Source organism: Cryptomeria japonica, chromosome 3 (genome assembly GCF_030272615.1).
Source record: "Cryptomeria japonica chromosome 3, Sugi_1.0, whole genome shotgun sequence".
Lineage (NCBI taxonomy): Eukaryota > Viridiplantae > Streptophyta > Pinopsida > Cupressales > Cupressaceae > Cryptomeria > Cryptomeria japonica.
Genome location: NC_081407.1, coordinates 399,948,409 through 399,964,282, shown reverse-complemented (window position 1 = coordinate 399,964,282; position 15,874 = coordinate 399,948,409). Strand labels below are relative to the sequence as shown.

General features: G+C 34.3%; 1 protein-coding gene across 7 annotated transcripts in view; it reads left to right on the top strand.

Annotated features, from left to right (window-relative positions):
• The window catches only part of LOC131047862 (histone-lysine N-methyltransferase ATX4), a 108,925-nt gene extending 101,249 nt beyond the window's left edge, over positions 1-7,676 (top strand). For all 7 annotated transcript variants that reach the window (XM_057981649.2, XM_057981654.2, XM_057981652.2 and 4 more), the window contains 3 exons: positions 6,322-6,396; positions 6,776-6,876; positions 6,956-7,676. In XM_057981649.2, the coding sequence (XP_057837632.2) occupies positions 6,322-6,396; positions 6,776-6,876; positions 6,956-7,037 (258 nt within the window). In that variant the 3' untranslated portion in view covers positions 7,038-7,676. The remainder of the gene's footprint in view (positions 1-6,321; positions 6,397-6,775; positions 6,877-6,955) is intronic.
• The last annotated feature ends 8,198 nt before the right edge of the window (positions 7,677-15,874 follow it).

Genomic DNA, 15,874 nt, shown 5'->3' with positions numbered 1-15,874 from the left:
ACCACCTTCTTCCTTTCCATGATCTGTAGGCACATGTCTATCCCGTTGAAGGGGGGGACTCTGGTATCTTGAAGCTCCTTAATCAGTTTCTTTACTGCACTCTCAAAGGCGGTTTGATTCTCTGCGATCCTGGCCCATTCCTACCCATCTTGCATTTCATAGATAAACATGGTGGCTCGGCCTTCTTTGAGGAACCGTAGGAGCTTGTTTCGTTCAACATTCATCAGGAAGCAAACCTGTACAACAATTTTTGTGTGAGTTTTTTAGAAAAACCAGTAAGTTCCCTAGCATTACCTTGGAATTTCTCCTCATTTCTGAGTTTCCAAATAAACCAAAGGATAAAAGAAGACAGGATTTGCCAAATTAAGTTAGCATCCTTTTTAAGATTATGGATGAAACCAGTAACTATATCATAAGTAAAGACATGTTCAGTAATAGATATTCCAAATGTTAACCAGATCTCCCTAGCAAAAGGGCAATCAAGGAAGATGTGCCGAGCGGACTCAGGCTTATTGCAAACAGAGCATAGATCATATGCAGCCACGTTATTCCTAATAGGCAGTCTATCCAGTAAGAGCTGCCATCTGAAACACTTAATCTTAGGGGGGATGGGCGATTTCCAGAGGTTCTCAAAGATTTTATGCCAGGCGGTGGGGCTGTGGTCAACATTCCACAAGGTATTAACAGTAATAATTTAATTAATAATTTTATAGGACATCTGAGGCTGTTAGGATGCATCTTTTTTATGAATTTGAAGATTACTCTTGTCTGCTCTTCTTCTGCAGAAGAATTTGGTTTATTTGGGGAGTCTGCCCCTAATTTTTTGCGTAATCCAAAGTTTTTCTGACTTTACTATGTAACCGTTCTAATTTTAATATTATTTTTTCTGGCTCTGCCATTTATCAATTAAAAAAAAAATTAATAATTTTATATTAATTAATTAAGTAAGAATAATTATTATCAATTATTAATATATTTATGATATATTATCTAATCACTAATATATTATACAGACTCATGCATTAAAATAAACCAATTTATCAAGAGGTAAAGACAGTACACAGTATGGTTTATTTGCTTACAAGAACGTATATGTAACAAATACATATAATAATTATTATCTCGATTCTCATATTTATATTTATATTTATATTTATATTATTGTTATTTGCCGATAGGCTATCCCCTGTGGGGATCGTCCCTACCGGAAAACTGTCTCACGCCTGAGTTTTTGTTTATCGGTATTTTTGCCGATCGACTTCAGCTGAAAAAGTGTGACCACTTAGCAGAGTCTCATGCTAATTTTTTAATTTACATTATGCATATAGCTATATGGTTGTCAAAAGTTATTTGAATAGCATAACATTGCTGCATAGAATATTCCACTGAATATTCCACTGTGCATACGGCTATATGGTTGTAAAAAATTAACCTCTCTGGAAATGAATTAGGTGATACGAGATGAAAGATGTTTAAGGGCTTTGCAATATTTAAAGTTCTGTTTGTTAATATATTAATGTGTAAATTGTGGCTCAAAAGTTTTGACCAAAAAATATTAGAATCCAAAAATCTGTGTATTCTATTTTCTGAGATAGAATGGCTCAAAAGTTTTGACCAAAAAATATTAGAATCCAAAAATCTGTGTATTCTATTTTCTGAAATAGAAATGGCATGGAGTTCGTGTTTTGATTTTTCCTCTCCTGTACCTTCAGTTGATTAAATTTAAGATTAAAGCTTACATTCCAAACATCTTTGGTATGAAATGAATGTAAAATATTCATACGTTGCTATGATCAATTGAGAGTACTATGATTTTTTACAATACTTTCTTATTAATTATGTTTGTTTTTGTTATGTTTATGTTTGTTAATAGATGTGAGTAGAAAGTTCGAAAATAATAGGATTATTTCTATATGGATGTCAGCTATCAATAATAATTAAAAAAAGTATAAATTAAAAAATCAAAGTTCAATTTTAATATTTTATATATTGAAATTAAGAGTTATGGAATAATATATTATGAATAAATAATTAATATATTTATTGAAATAAAATTTATAAGGATTCCTTTCTAACTATTTTAAATTTCATAAAAGATTGTTTTTTCTTTCTAAATATTATCATAAGTAATTCATTTTTTTATAAATACTTAATTCAAATTTCAAAGAAATTTGTGTGTTATAAAACAGTTTATAACAGATTAAAACAAATCATGATATGAAACTTATGTCCAATTTTCAAAATATATATATCTTCCTCTGTTTCCTTCCCTCCCACCCAACCAACCCATGATCTTAAATTTTCTTCTTATAAATTAATTTAAATGGTATTGTTAAAATAATTATATTTTATAATTGTATGTTATACTTTTGTATGTTTAGTGAAGATGTGAAATAAATAGTATATTTGTAAATGTAGATACTAACACATGAATTTATATATAAATATACAGATATAAACATATATATATAAATATATAGGAACGCACATTTTAATGTTCACAATATATTATTAATGGCTGTTAAAATATAAAGATACAAACATATGAAGCACATGTTATTACATTGAAAAAATGAAAATATAATTCATCGAAAGGACAAGGAACCACCCAAAAAAAAGAGGTTTTCTTGAGGGAGAATGTAGAGCCATCTATTCACCTTGAAGATTCTACACAGTAAATTTAACAATTCTTGCATGTTTAATTGCAGATTATAATATAGTTCTACCTATTTTTCTCAGGGATTCATCTTGGGCTGAAGATGCCCACCTATTTTCTCTACTTAATGAATAACAAATCTAAAAATTCTTGCATATCAAAAGGTCTAGATATATGAGTCTCATTTATAAAACTACATACAACTTTTACAAATGGATCATAATTTTAAGATCTTACTAAACTACATTCTTCATACTAGATTCACAATTTTACATATCAAAATTGTGATCATACCCCTAATTCCTTGTCACCCTCCAACCAATAGAAGATCCAATTATAAAGACATCTTATATTAATCAAATAAAAAAAAATTAGACAAATCAATAAAGAAAAAAAAATATATTAAAATAATAAAGATAAAAAAATTATATAAATTACTATCGGCTTAACCATTGCACTTCATTCAGATGCAAGCGTTAATTATTATTAAATCCATAAATAAATATTCAATTAATAATGGTATCTAGATATGGCTCAATGTATTAATATGAGTAAGCATTACATTTGGATGTGAAGTCAGCGAAATTCTGTGTAGGAGATACGGCTATGTTCTAATGAATATGTTAGAAGGAACAGCAAAGGTGTCATATTAATAATAGAGCCTATTATAAGCAGCAATTAATAAAAGGGTATAACTAATTTGTGAAGGCAACGTTGGAAATAAAAGACAATTGTGATGACCAGGATTAAACATTTGTTTTAGAGCAATAATTTGTAATATATTAGGTGCCCTTGTAAAAAGGTTGATGCAAAAAGGCAGCAATAATATGTTAAGAGAGAGCAACTATTATTGATTATGTTTAACAAAGTTAGTAATCCAAGCAAGTCAGCGATGGTAAATAATAATTAATTTATATCACTTCAATGCAATTGTTTGATTAAGAACAAACGACTACTAATAAACAACTATTCATACAAGACAAAAGGTACGGTAACAATTAAATTGGAGCGATTAGAAAAAAAAGGCAAAGGGTGTGATCAACGTAATTTGATTAATGCAAAAGAATTAATAAATACAAGGATGTGTCTCTTCATTTTAAGAAGTATGATCTTTAGAAATAGAGGATATATATAAGGGATCAATTTTGGGGATTCAAGGGGGGAATATATGATATCTTGTTTCTTTACTCCAGTTTGGAAGGGCTTGAAGGGAACCGAACAGCTCAGATCAGAACTGTTATTAAATGTCAGGCAGTATCCTTTTTCCTGGTGGTATGCACGGTGATGTCCTCAATATGATGATTAAGATCTGAAGCCTGAGAATTTAATAATTTTATATATATATATATAAAATGGTTATAAATATAGATATTAATATAATAATTATAATTATTATAATATCTTTTAGAAACTGCTCTGCAGTAATATATAATAATTCATATAATCAATAATTAATAAATATATAAATGATTTATAATAAATCAGAGTAAAGATAACATATGTAATATCAATATTATATACATATACATATATATATAGAAATAGTAATTTGAATGAACAAGTAAAGCTGAGATTATAAATCAGATTGGATTATCAATTTAATATCAGAAAGAAGATAATGTTATCACTGATTGGATTCATGTCAGGATAGTTTTGTCTCCTAATCAACTTAATTTAAGCCATAAATATGTTGAGATGGATTAATTATGGTTTAAACAAACCAAAACTTAGTAGGAGACATCACTATTTCCTAACAACCAATTTTATTCGAAAAGTGGGGAACTTAAAAGAAGCTAACATTAGTGACAAAGTTTCTCAATTTTGTTTCTTTGATAAGATTTGGTTGAAAGTAACATAATTGGCAGCTGTACTGCTGTTGAAATGCTATGATGGTACTTTGTCTTTGTTTCTTTTCATCTGCAGAAGTAATATAGGCAGCTTGCATATTGGTTTTCTCTTTTTGTGAGGTTTTCTCTATATAATCTTTTCTAATAGTTAACAAATATGGTGGATATCATTATATCCACCATATTTTTTCATTCGATAGTATAAAAGTGTGCATGAACTGTGAAAATAATGGTAAATGTATAGAATCTTCTTTATTTTAAAAAAATTAAAGCAGATTCGTGGAAAATTTAATAATTTACTTTCATAAATCATGGTAATAAATAATTTTGGTTGCATCTTAGAACTATTATATATTTCATCATAAATTATTTTCAAACATGGTATTATATCATTATTCACATGTTTTTAGTGCTTGTATAATTAGTGTACATTTGGGACATCACCCAAGGTTTTATTAAATTCTCCCGATCTAGGGATGTCTGGGGCATGGGGTTAAAGGGGATAGAATTGTTGGTGTTGGAAATAAGTCACACCCGGATCGACGATGGACTGGTCCAAGAGGGGCCAGTAACTCAGTGATAGAGCACTCCACAGCGTATGAAAGGTCCTAGGTTCGAGTCCTAGCTGGTCCATGTCTCAACAAGAATGATCCCTCTCCATCCCAATTTTTTTTTGGAAACATCCTTAAGATGACTCCGTAAAGTGAGGCCATTTCTTGAGACATCCCCTTTCCGCTAACATCAACATCACTGTGAAGTCCCAGGGATGTCCCCCGCAGCCATCAAACTCAGGCCTTTAAAGACTTAAAACAAAACAAAAGAACCTAATCCGTTATGAGGGGCCAGAACCTAATCCGTTATGAAGGACCAGCAAGGACCCCCAAACATTAAAAAACGTTATTTCACTCTCAAAAACTAAAAATAAAGTTTGTTTTGAGTTGTTTTGGATGGAAAAAATTATTTTGGGTCTGGAGTTTTCCTTAATTAAATTTCTAGTAATTGAATTTCATTTAGACTTTTGGCTCGCTGAGTCAATTTCAATTCCAAGTAGTGCTATTATGATGTAAACCTTTTTGATTTATCATTAACATTTATGATTTGACAACTGACATTGAAATACCAATTATCTACTGTGTTCTTAATCCTGTATTTCATTATGTATATTTTGTGCAAATTAATATATATATATATATAAGCTGTCTACCTGCCATACCCAAAATCAATCTAGGAAATGCTTTATTGTCCCCAAAACGCTGTCCCTGCATCCTCATGCCTCATGTACCCCCTCTGGCACCCCGTCCCAGAAACATGGAGAAACACTGCATATAAGAAGCGCTATAGAAAAGAAGGTTACTGTTTTTCAGAAAAAATAGGAAGGCTTGTAACCTTAAATGGGGATTAATATTAGAGCCAAAATCAGTATTCGGTGGGTATTCAGCTTGATTTATCCATTGAGCAGATTGGAGATTTTTTTCATTGAGCGTTGGATCTTGATCATAGCTACCCAGAGATGTAGGGATACTGGTGCTTGTACGAGGGTAGTGATTCCATCCAAGTTAAGGTATGAGAATAAATGAATAAGGGTATAGCTTTATATTATATAAATATAGTTATATAGAAATCATGGGTACAGGAACGGGGATGTTGTTCGTGTTCCTATAATGGATTTTCCTGGCAACCGTGATCTTAATACTGATAAAAAGCAAGCTTGACTTTTATGTTAGTTGAATCCTTATTATGAAGGGCATTGTATATTACATTAGCTGAATCTTACCAACTTTCTATGTCTTGACATTGGCCCTTTGTTCAACTCTGCAGCTTTTCAAGATCAGTGAAGAAATTTTCATTGATGCAACTGAAAAGGGGAACATGGCACGTCTTATCAACCATTCAGTAAGTCTATTTTTATTCTTTCATAAGTTGGAACTTTCTATTGAAAAATTAAAATTACAATATTGCTATCAGGATTCAACTGTGTAGTTTTTGAGTCAAACTCATTGACCCATATTTCATGAGTAGTGGTTTACAAGAACTCCTCTCTCATAAGAATGAATGGTACACTTAAGACTCATTGTACCTCTGTGAGCATCACTTAGATGCAATGATTGCTTAGTGTACCATTCATTCTCATGATACAGGGGTTCTTGTGAACCACTATTCATAAAACATGGATCAATGAATTTGACTCAAAACTACACAATTGAATCCAGATAGCAATACCATAATTAAAATTACAGATTACAGCTTACTCTGTAAACGTATCCCATGGCAGTGTGCGCCAAATTGTTATGCAAGGATAATGGTTGTTGAAGGCAATGAGAGTCAGATTGCACTGATTGCTAGGAAGGATGTTGCACCTGGTGAAGAGTTAACGTAAGTTTTTACTATTGCTTTCTTTGGTATTAACCATTTGCCTTTATAACTACATTTAACATCACACCTGGTTATGCAGTTATGACTACCAGTTTGATCCAGAGGATCGTAAAGTTCCATGCCATTGTGGAGCAACTGCATGCCGTAAATTTATGAACTAGGATCTCCAGGAAGTTCCCATGACTTAAATGCTGCTTCTCTCATTCGTATTTGCTCCATGGGCTTATTTATATTATTTGTTGTAATAAACATGAGTGGCCATGCAACAAGCGTAGGCACCGCTGCCTCCATTAAGTTGACATGCAAATACAAAAGGGTATCATCGTAAAAAGTCACTGATACATTGATTTGAAGAGCTTGCCAGATACATTGCTTCTCAATATATCTGGTTGTACCTCATTTTGATTGGAAGAGGTCCACAGTTCTCCCCGGACAATATACCATGCCATTTGAAATTCTCTTGGCATTATATGCAGGCCCTGTATATCTTGAAACTTCTGCTTGCTTACTCACTTTCACAAGCTAGTTGGCTACTGGAGAAATTATAATCAAGTTAGCCCAAGAATGTACAGTTTGATAAATCTTTCTAACAGAAGGCAGTTTGAGAACAAGCTCATCATATATGGGTGTAATTACTTTTTCCCAACTGCCTGGACAAGGTTGCAATGACATTAGGCATGCCCATTTTATTACAGGCCCATATTGGAGTTCTGGGTTGCCTTATCCGATTGAGGATCTGAGCTCTATTTAGAAATAAGCTAATTTTATTGATTAATAAATTATACTTTTTCTAACGTGAATTTCAATTTATTATTTAGATATAAGGTTTGTAATTCAAATTAAATTAACAAAATATAATTATTTACAATTAAACAACTTAATCCATTAATTAAATTTTTAAACATTATTTGCCTTAACTAAATTTTAAACAACTTAACTTTTGTAATTTATAATTTTTACTTTAAGTGATACATATTACCTCTTCAAAATAATATCTAATTATGAATCTTAAATCTATTATTATAGATTTAGTTTTAATAATTCACGAAATTTAAGAGCTATATTCCTCAGACTCTAAAATTCATAGAAGCTGGAATTGAAATTTATAATAACTAAAACTATTTAAATCTCATAAAATTTGTGAATATCCAATATCATATATCCATATGAAATTGTATTTCATCATGTGTATTGTGTAATCAATTGTATAAATCATGTGGGAAAAGAAGTATCCAAGAAGCAATAATAACATCGTGGAGGATGCCTTACGAATATTTGTGTTAAGAAAAGTCTATTAATATAACATTCAAGTGTGAACAACACAATGTTTGTCTAAGGATTTGAAATTAAGTAGTTAAAGCTTTGGGTTTTAATTGCGAAAGGTCAAATCTTCAAAGTGGTATCTAAGTTGGAGTTTTTAGTTGTGACTTCAAATTTACTATTGTTTGACGTCTAAGCCTATTAAGTAGTGGCCTTTTACAAATCCTCAAAGTAGCATCTGGATTTTTTAGTTGGGATTTAAGGTGATGTGTGTATACACACATATACATGTACATATACATATACATACATATACATATATTTATATTTATATTGTGTGTGTATATATATGCTTATGCATATATGTATATGTATATAAGGATAAGAAAATAAAATTGCAACAAATAATTTGTTTATAATAGATGGTGGAAAATGGTTCACCAAAGTAATAAAACTTTAAAATTTGTTAGATGGTGAATTTTTGAACTTTGCATTGTGTCATAAAATCAATTTAGACTAAATTGAACATTGTGTACAAAGTCAAACTATTTTTCTTAAAATCAACCTTATTATGTGTGAAATTGTTTTGACAACTCTTACATTTCACAGCCAATTCAAACCTTAGTCACAAAATCTCACATTAAAGATAAAACTCACTGATTTTACTAACTTCACAAGTGAAACAATTTGAAATACCAAAACTAGTAAATCTATATCTGCACTGTTTTTGCTTTCAAAATTCTCTTTTACAAACTACCATTCCCCACTTCAATTTCTTTGCAGCCTCTTCTTAGTTCTATGCTTTCCTCAGCACTTCTCACACGCATTACTTACCACACTAGCTGCAATCAAAACTTGTTTCAGTGCCTCCAATTTTCCTCTACGCATCTTGAATTCTATTCTGCCTTGCCTTTCCTTTTATCCTCTCTTCTCATTCTTGTTTACTGTGCTACATCCTTCTTATTCAGCACACGCCCCTTACCCATTTTCTTGTGCCTTCTCCTGCGTGGCTACGCCAACTCTCTCTTCCTCTTCACTCATGGGCTCCCTCTCTACACTGCCGTCCTTTTCTCTGCCAGGTTCTCTTTTTCTCTGTTTTTCTTCGCTGCTCCCCTTGAAATCCACTTTGCTCGTCTCTTGCAGATTTTGTCTTTCTCCTCTATCAATGTTTGGTAGAAGATTTGTTATCGAAAAAAATCTAAAGATTAATTAAGGATGTTATCTTCGGTCTTATAGACTGTTTAGTCTCGTGAATGTCATTAAAATCTTTCATTCATTCATTCCTTCTTTTGACATCTTTTTTTTTCGATTTGTTTTTGGGATCCCTTCCTCTTGTATAAATTTTTGGCAATGTCTTTATAACATGAACCTCTTTTCTTCCAAATATGTTTGCTCTCATTCATTTAAAAACTGAAAACTCTTTATATCCCAACACCACCTGGCACTTATTCCTCCTTCAACGCCGTGGCTTCTTCGCTTTAATTGGTAAAACCAAGGATCAAATTAAAAGATATTTACATCTTCTCTGTTCAGTTGAAGCCAAGAAATGTCACTTTGTTTTTAATTGCTGCTACACTTTGTTTTGCCAAGGAAATTTTGGTCTTCTCATTTCCTTTCTCGTTTAGGGAATGAATTTAGAGTTTTTTTTGTTTCTAATTGTTTGGGACGGTCCTACATCATCTTATCTTTAAGTATTTAAAATTATAGGAAGGATCTAATAGTATTTACAAACATATTTGAGGAACTCGCTAATGAAGGGTCATGTTCTCTCTAACTAGATTACTTTAATGATTTGTGGAGAAAAGATTAAAGACAACAAGCGACCATGCAATATACCTATTTGTTGCTACTCAATATAATGCATTTTTAAATCATCTATCTTGATGTGTGCAATAATTCCTAGATCATAGATAAGTGAAAATGAATAAGGGTTTCTTTTTTATATAACACTCTAGAATACAATTTGAAATACTTCCCCATCAAGTTAGTGAACAACAACTAGTAGGAAGAGCCTTTGCTAATGTTATTGCTGTCGTGGACTCTTCAGCCCCCTTGGCTCCTATATCTATTGCTCTTGCTCCACAACTTCGCTCTTCTCTTGGCGATTCTACTCTTGTTGTTGTTCTACAACAATAGTTTGTTATTGTTCTGCAACAACAGTCTGACAGTAACTCTGCAGGGTCTTCCCCACTGGATTTTTCTTTGAATGTTCCTAATGATAGGGTTGCATGGACAGTTGTTTGTCATAGGCGGAAGGGAAAATCTACCCCCCTTTCCCAACCCCCCCTTCATCAAGTCTTGGGTATTTCTCCCCCCTCTTGAAATGGGATGGGTTGGGTTGTTGCAGGTTGACAAGTTTGTTTGGCCCGTCTGACTTTGTTTGTTTGAGGTTTGCTCTCCTGCTTGGTCTTTTGCCGCCTTTGGCCTGTTGTTTAATTATTGATAGCCTTTTGGCTATGTAAAGGGTCAGCGCCCTAGTTAATGCTTCTTTTTTAATAAAAAACATGCATGATTTAAAATTTCAATTTTTAAATATTAGGGGTTGGTTTTGCACTACAATTTCAATCTAGGGTGGGAAACAAGTAATTCATAATTCATATCTAGATTCTTAGAATAAAGGAAGTCGAATTAGTCAAGCCTCATGTAATTTGACAACTTTTGCATAGAAATGTGCCACTTGTTTTCTATTTATTGCATAAAGGTTAACCTAGTCAAGGTAAGTCTAAACAAAAGAGAAAAAGTGCAAGTTATACAATTCTTTTGATCAAATTTTACCCCCAATTTGACTTGTATGTGAGTGAATTCCTTTAAATTTGTATGCCAAAGTAAAATAAGTAGTCAACATAAAAGTAAATTGTTTTAAGACACATATAAAAGACATAGATAGGGATGCCTCTTCAATACATTCTCCTTGCAATTAGCACCTCTATTTGTTATTAAATTTAAATAGACACTAACAAAATTTCTTAACAATGCCATCAATATCAAAGTAAATAAAAAAGCAAATGTAAATGAATGACATGAAGCCATGAACATTTAATAAGCAAAGGAGGTGGTGTAAGATCCCTCAATGGACCATTGTAACCATGTTTTTGATAAATAAATCAACGATAACACGGGCGCTGACATTGTAATTATGTCTGCGACTCTCGCTCCCGCAGTTCCCGCCCAGGCTATTTCAAACTACCCTGCGTCTGCGACTCCCGCGATTCCTGCCCAGGCTCGTCCAAACAACCCTCGCTCCCCTGTCAATGCGAATGGTGCATCTGCTGGGGTTGTTGCTACTGTTGGTGGCAGTGGGGGTTACTCTGCGCCGTTTACCGTTGCCTCCCCTTTTCTTTCTGTGGAACGTTTTGTGCGTGATGCTCCCCTGGTGGTGGGTTCTGCTAGCTCCCCCACGGTTGGTGTCCCGGATCCGGTTTTGGACTTGGACGCCCTTGCTGTTGCTACTGATGCTCATGTTAATGAAGACTCTCCTCTTACTGGTGGGGCTCCTGATGACCCTCCTGCTGGTAATGCTCTGCCCAAACCTTCTTTTGCTGGGAACCATAGCTTTTCTCGTGTGGCCAGATCTGCTGCCCATCCTTCCAAGGGGGTTCATCCTCTTCCTTGTGCCAAGACTTCTTTTGTTGTGGTCTGTGGCCAGGAGGTGGTGGAGAATATCGATTTCTACCAACATAGTGCTTTGGTCTGCAGATTTGCTGGGTTTTGGCCTTCCCTTCCAGACCTTCATCATTGGGTGAGTGATTCTTGGAAGCCTTTAGTTGCTTATGGCATTGAGCTTTTCCCGTGTGCTAAAGGTTTTTTCATTGATTCCTTTACCTCTACTCTTGATCGTGATTTGGTTCTAGGAAAGTTGTGGTCTTGGGGGGATCACTCTCTCTCCATTAAGCCCTGGTCTCCTTCCTTCAACCCCCTTACTGAATCTCTATCTATTCGTCCGGTTTGGGTTCGCCTCCCCAATCTCCCCCTTTATTTCTGGGAGCCTTCTTGCTTTGAGGCTATTGGTAACTCCATTGGTAGTTTCCTGAAGGTTGACGATGCCACGACCTCCATGGGTCACTCTACCTTTGCTCGCCTATTGATTGATATTGACATATCTCTAGCCCTCCCCAGGGATGTGGTGCTTATGGTTGGGGATAAGCCTTGGGCTCAACCGCTGGATTGTGAGGGCCTCCCCTTTCGCTGTCGACAATGCTTCTCAACAGGATACTTAGCTTTAGCCTGCTCTCTCTCCCGGCGTAGAGGCACTGCTACTTGGTGGAAGGACACTACTGAAGATCACTTGACAATCAATGCTTCTGACTCTGTCTTGGTTGAATCCTCTCGAGATGAGGTGCCCCTTACTGCTGATGATGCCTTTGTTGAGGTTACTACGGTTGTAGACTCTTTTGTCCCCTTGGCTCCTTCATCCGTTGCTCCCGATCCTCAACTTTGCTCTTCTCCTGGCAATTCTGTTCTTCTTCAACAACAGTCTGTTGTGTCTCTATAGCATCAGGCTGCTGGTGTATTGTTGCAGCAGTCTGGCAGTGTATTTGCAGGGTCTCCCCCGCCTGATTTGTCTTTGAATATTCCTAATGATAGTGTTGCCTGGATGGTTGTTTGTCGCAGGCGGAAAGGAAAATCTACCCCCCTTCCCCAGCCCCCTTCGTCAAGGTGTGGATTCTCCCCACTCTTGAGTTGGGTTGGTTTGTTGATGGTTTGACAGTGGGTTTGTTTGCCCTATCTAACTTTGTTTGTTTGGGGTTTTCACCCTTGCTTGGTCCGTTTATTTTTGTTAGCCGTTTACCATTGTAACCATGTTAACCATGTTGTGATATCAAAATATGGTTTAGGACTGCCAAAAACTCATTGTAACCAATAAATTTGGTGCAGGTGTCTCTTGGGTCACCATAACCACGTGTGTGTAGTGTAGAACCCTTTGAGTCATTGTAACCATAATTATGCAATCTCATCAATAATTTAAATGAACTCCTCCAATTGGTTGCACATGATGCAAGGAATTTGGGGAGAACAAAATAAGTATATAAAAAATTAATCATGAGAAAACCCAATAGCCATGAATTTAAGTGTCAATAATAACATTGTGTGCCAATCAATTAGCATCATATATCGGGGTTGATGCACCAACAAACGGAGCAAAGGAAGTGACCTTGCCCCTAACATTTCCCCACTAATGAATAGGACAAAGAAGTAGATAACCATGTAAGCAACAAGATATGTCATGTAGGATATAAACATGTAAACATAAACATTTGAAAGAAAAGATTAAGAACAAAGCCCATAATATCTAAACAAGAAAGCATGTGAGAAAATCACCTAAAACCCTAGATTTAACAATGATAGCACATGGTAGAAAAAAAAAGGGATTAGAAGAATAGGGCATATGATGTGTTAAGTAGTTTTACCAAAATTTGCCTTATGTATCATTATGATCCACTATCATTGTAAAACCTACTAGAGCTATAATTTATCATAAACTATAAAATTCATAGAAGCTAAAATTGAAATTTATAATAACTTAAACTATTTAAATCTCATAAAACTTGTGAATATCTAATATCATATATCCATATGAAATTGCATTCATCATGCATTTTGTGTAATCAATTATATAATCATGTGGGAAAAGAAGTATCCAAGAAGTAATAATGACATCGTGAAGGAGCATTAGGAATATTTGTGCTAAGAAAAGTCTACTTAAATAACATCCAAGTGTGAGTATCTCAATGTTTCTCTAAGGATTTGACAATAAGTGGTTAAAGCATTGGGTTCTCGTTGTGGAGATGAAAGTTCAAATCCTTAAAGTGGCATCTAAGTTGGAGTTTTTAGTTGTGACTTTAAATCTTCTATTGTTTGACTTCTAGTAGTACTAAAAGAGGGGTAAAAATTTATTCAATCACAAAAGAGATACAAATAGAGAGATGAGAAGAAAGAACTAGAGAACCCTATCACTATCCACTAACTGATCTAGAAAAAAGAGCCATATCAGGAGGCAATTGCCCCCTATCTACTATATTTCATCTCTGCAGCTGATCCGAGGCCCATTTGGCCAAACAGTCAGCAACACCATTCCACTCCCTAGGAATGTGTGTGAAAGTAACTGAATCCAAGGACCCGCACAACTAAAGATTTTGTTTGATAACTGAGGCCAAATGCAAACTAACATCCCCATGCTCCTGTCAGATTAACAAATTCACCACCTCCTAAGAATCAGATTCATAGATAATTTTGCACCAACCAAGAGCAAAGTAGTGTCAAACAACATACAAAATAGCAAGAGCCTCCATTAAATTATTAGTATTAAAGCCTTTATAGATAGAGAAAATAAATTGAACATCACCAGAACTATCCTGCCCAACTCCACCAATGCTAGCATGCCCAAGGTTCCCCCGAGATGAACCATCAGTGTTAATTTTTAACATTCCAAGGGGAGGGGGTGTCCACCGACCCTTCCGATTGACTCGCCATAAAGGATGCCTGCATCTACCTCTTCCACCCTGCCCACCAAACACCGAAGCACCCACTTGAAGAGGAAGAGTAAGATGAGTGCAAATAGCAACATTATCAGGATCAACTCCGCCAGTCAAATCACACTTAGCCACAACAGTCTCACGAAGAGAATGAATAATTTTCCACCACAAGTTTATAGCATCCATCCTTATATCCTGAAACACTCTCTGATTCCTTTCCAACCAAACATGCTTGATGATAAAAGGACATTTTATTACATTAAGTAGTAGGGTTTTGACCCTTTACAAATGCTCAAAGTGGCATCTAAGTTGGACTTTTTAGGTTGTGACTTTAGGTCTTCGATTGTTTGACTTCTACTAGTAATTTACTCATATTTTATTTCATTTAGTAGGGGTCTTGGCCCTTTACAAAAGCTACTATAAGACAAGTCAAAACATGCCCCAAGTTGGCTAGAAATAACATAATAATAGCATTTCAAAAGAGTGAGGTATAGCTACTATGAAGCTGTTGGAAACAACTACAAACAATTGAAAGAACTTATACACTACCAGGTCTTGTATGAATTGGCCTCTCACCCAACACTCTAGCATTTGTTTGGGATATTGTTTTAGGAAACCTTTCTTCCTCCTTACAATGGTCCAAAAGATATTGTTTTCCAAATTCTTAAGAGTGAGGAGAAGCAGAGGGATTCGCCCACAAATAGCCCATCAACATATGAAGAAAGAGCTACATAATTTATTAGTTATGTCTCTTAAGGAGCTAAACATTGTATTGATTGCAAAAAGTTAAGGATTTGTATCATTTAGCTTATATGCTCATTTGCACTATATTTGTAGACTATAATCAATATTTAAAAAAATATCAAGGTGCAATTAATGTCAATATATCATCTTTCATAACAAATGTTAAATTTATTTATCACCTCACATTGCTAATTAATTAAATAATATATTACTTTTTAATTAATCTAATTTCTCTCCACCATCCAAAAACTAAATGATCAACTAATTATTTGCCTTTGGTTATAACTAATTCTTTTTTAATATTTTTTTAGCTAAATAATCCCATCCCCTCATCTTGAACAAACCTAATCAATCATGGCATCTTCTCCTTAATCCAAAGAAAATTCACTGAAATGATTTCCATCATAGATTACTGAAAAAAATTCAACCATCCATCCTCCCAACAAAAAAAACTATAATTGAAACTTGAAATCTTTCCAAAAAAAAAAGAAGGAGAAAAAAAGCCATCAACATGAATGCAT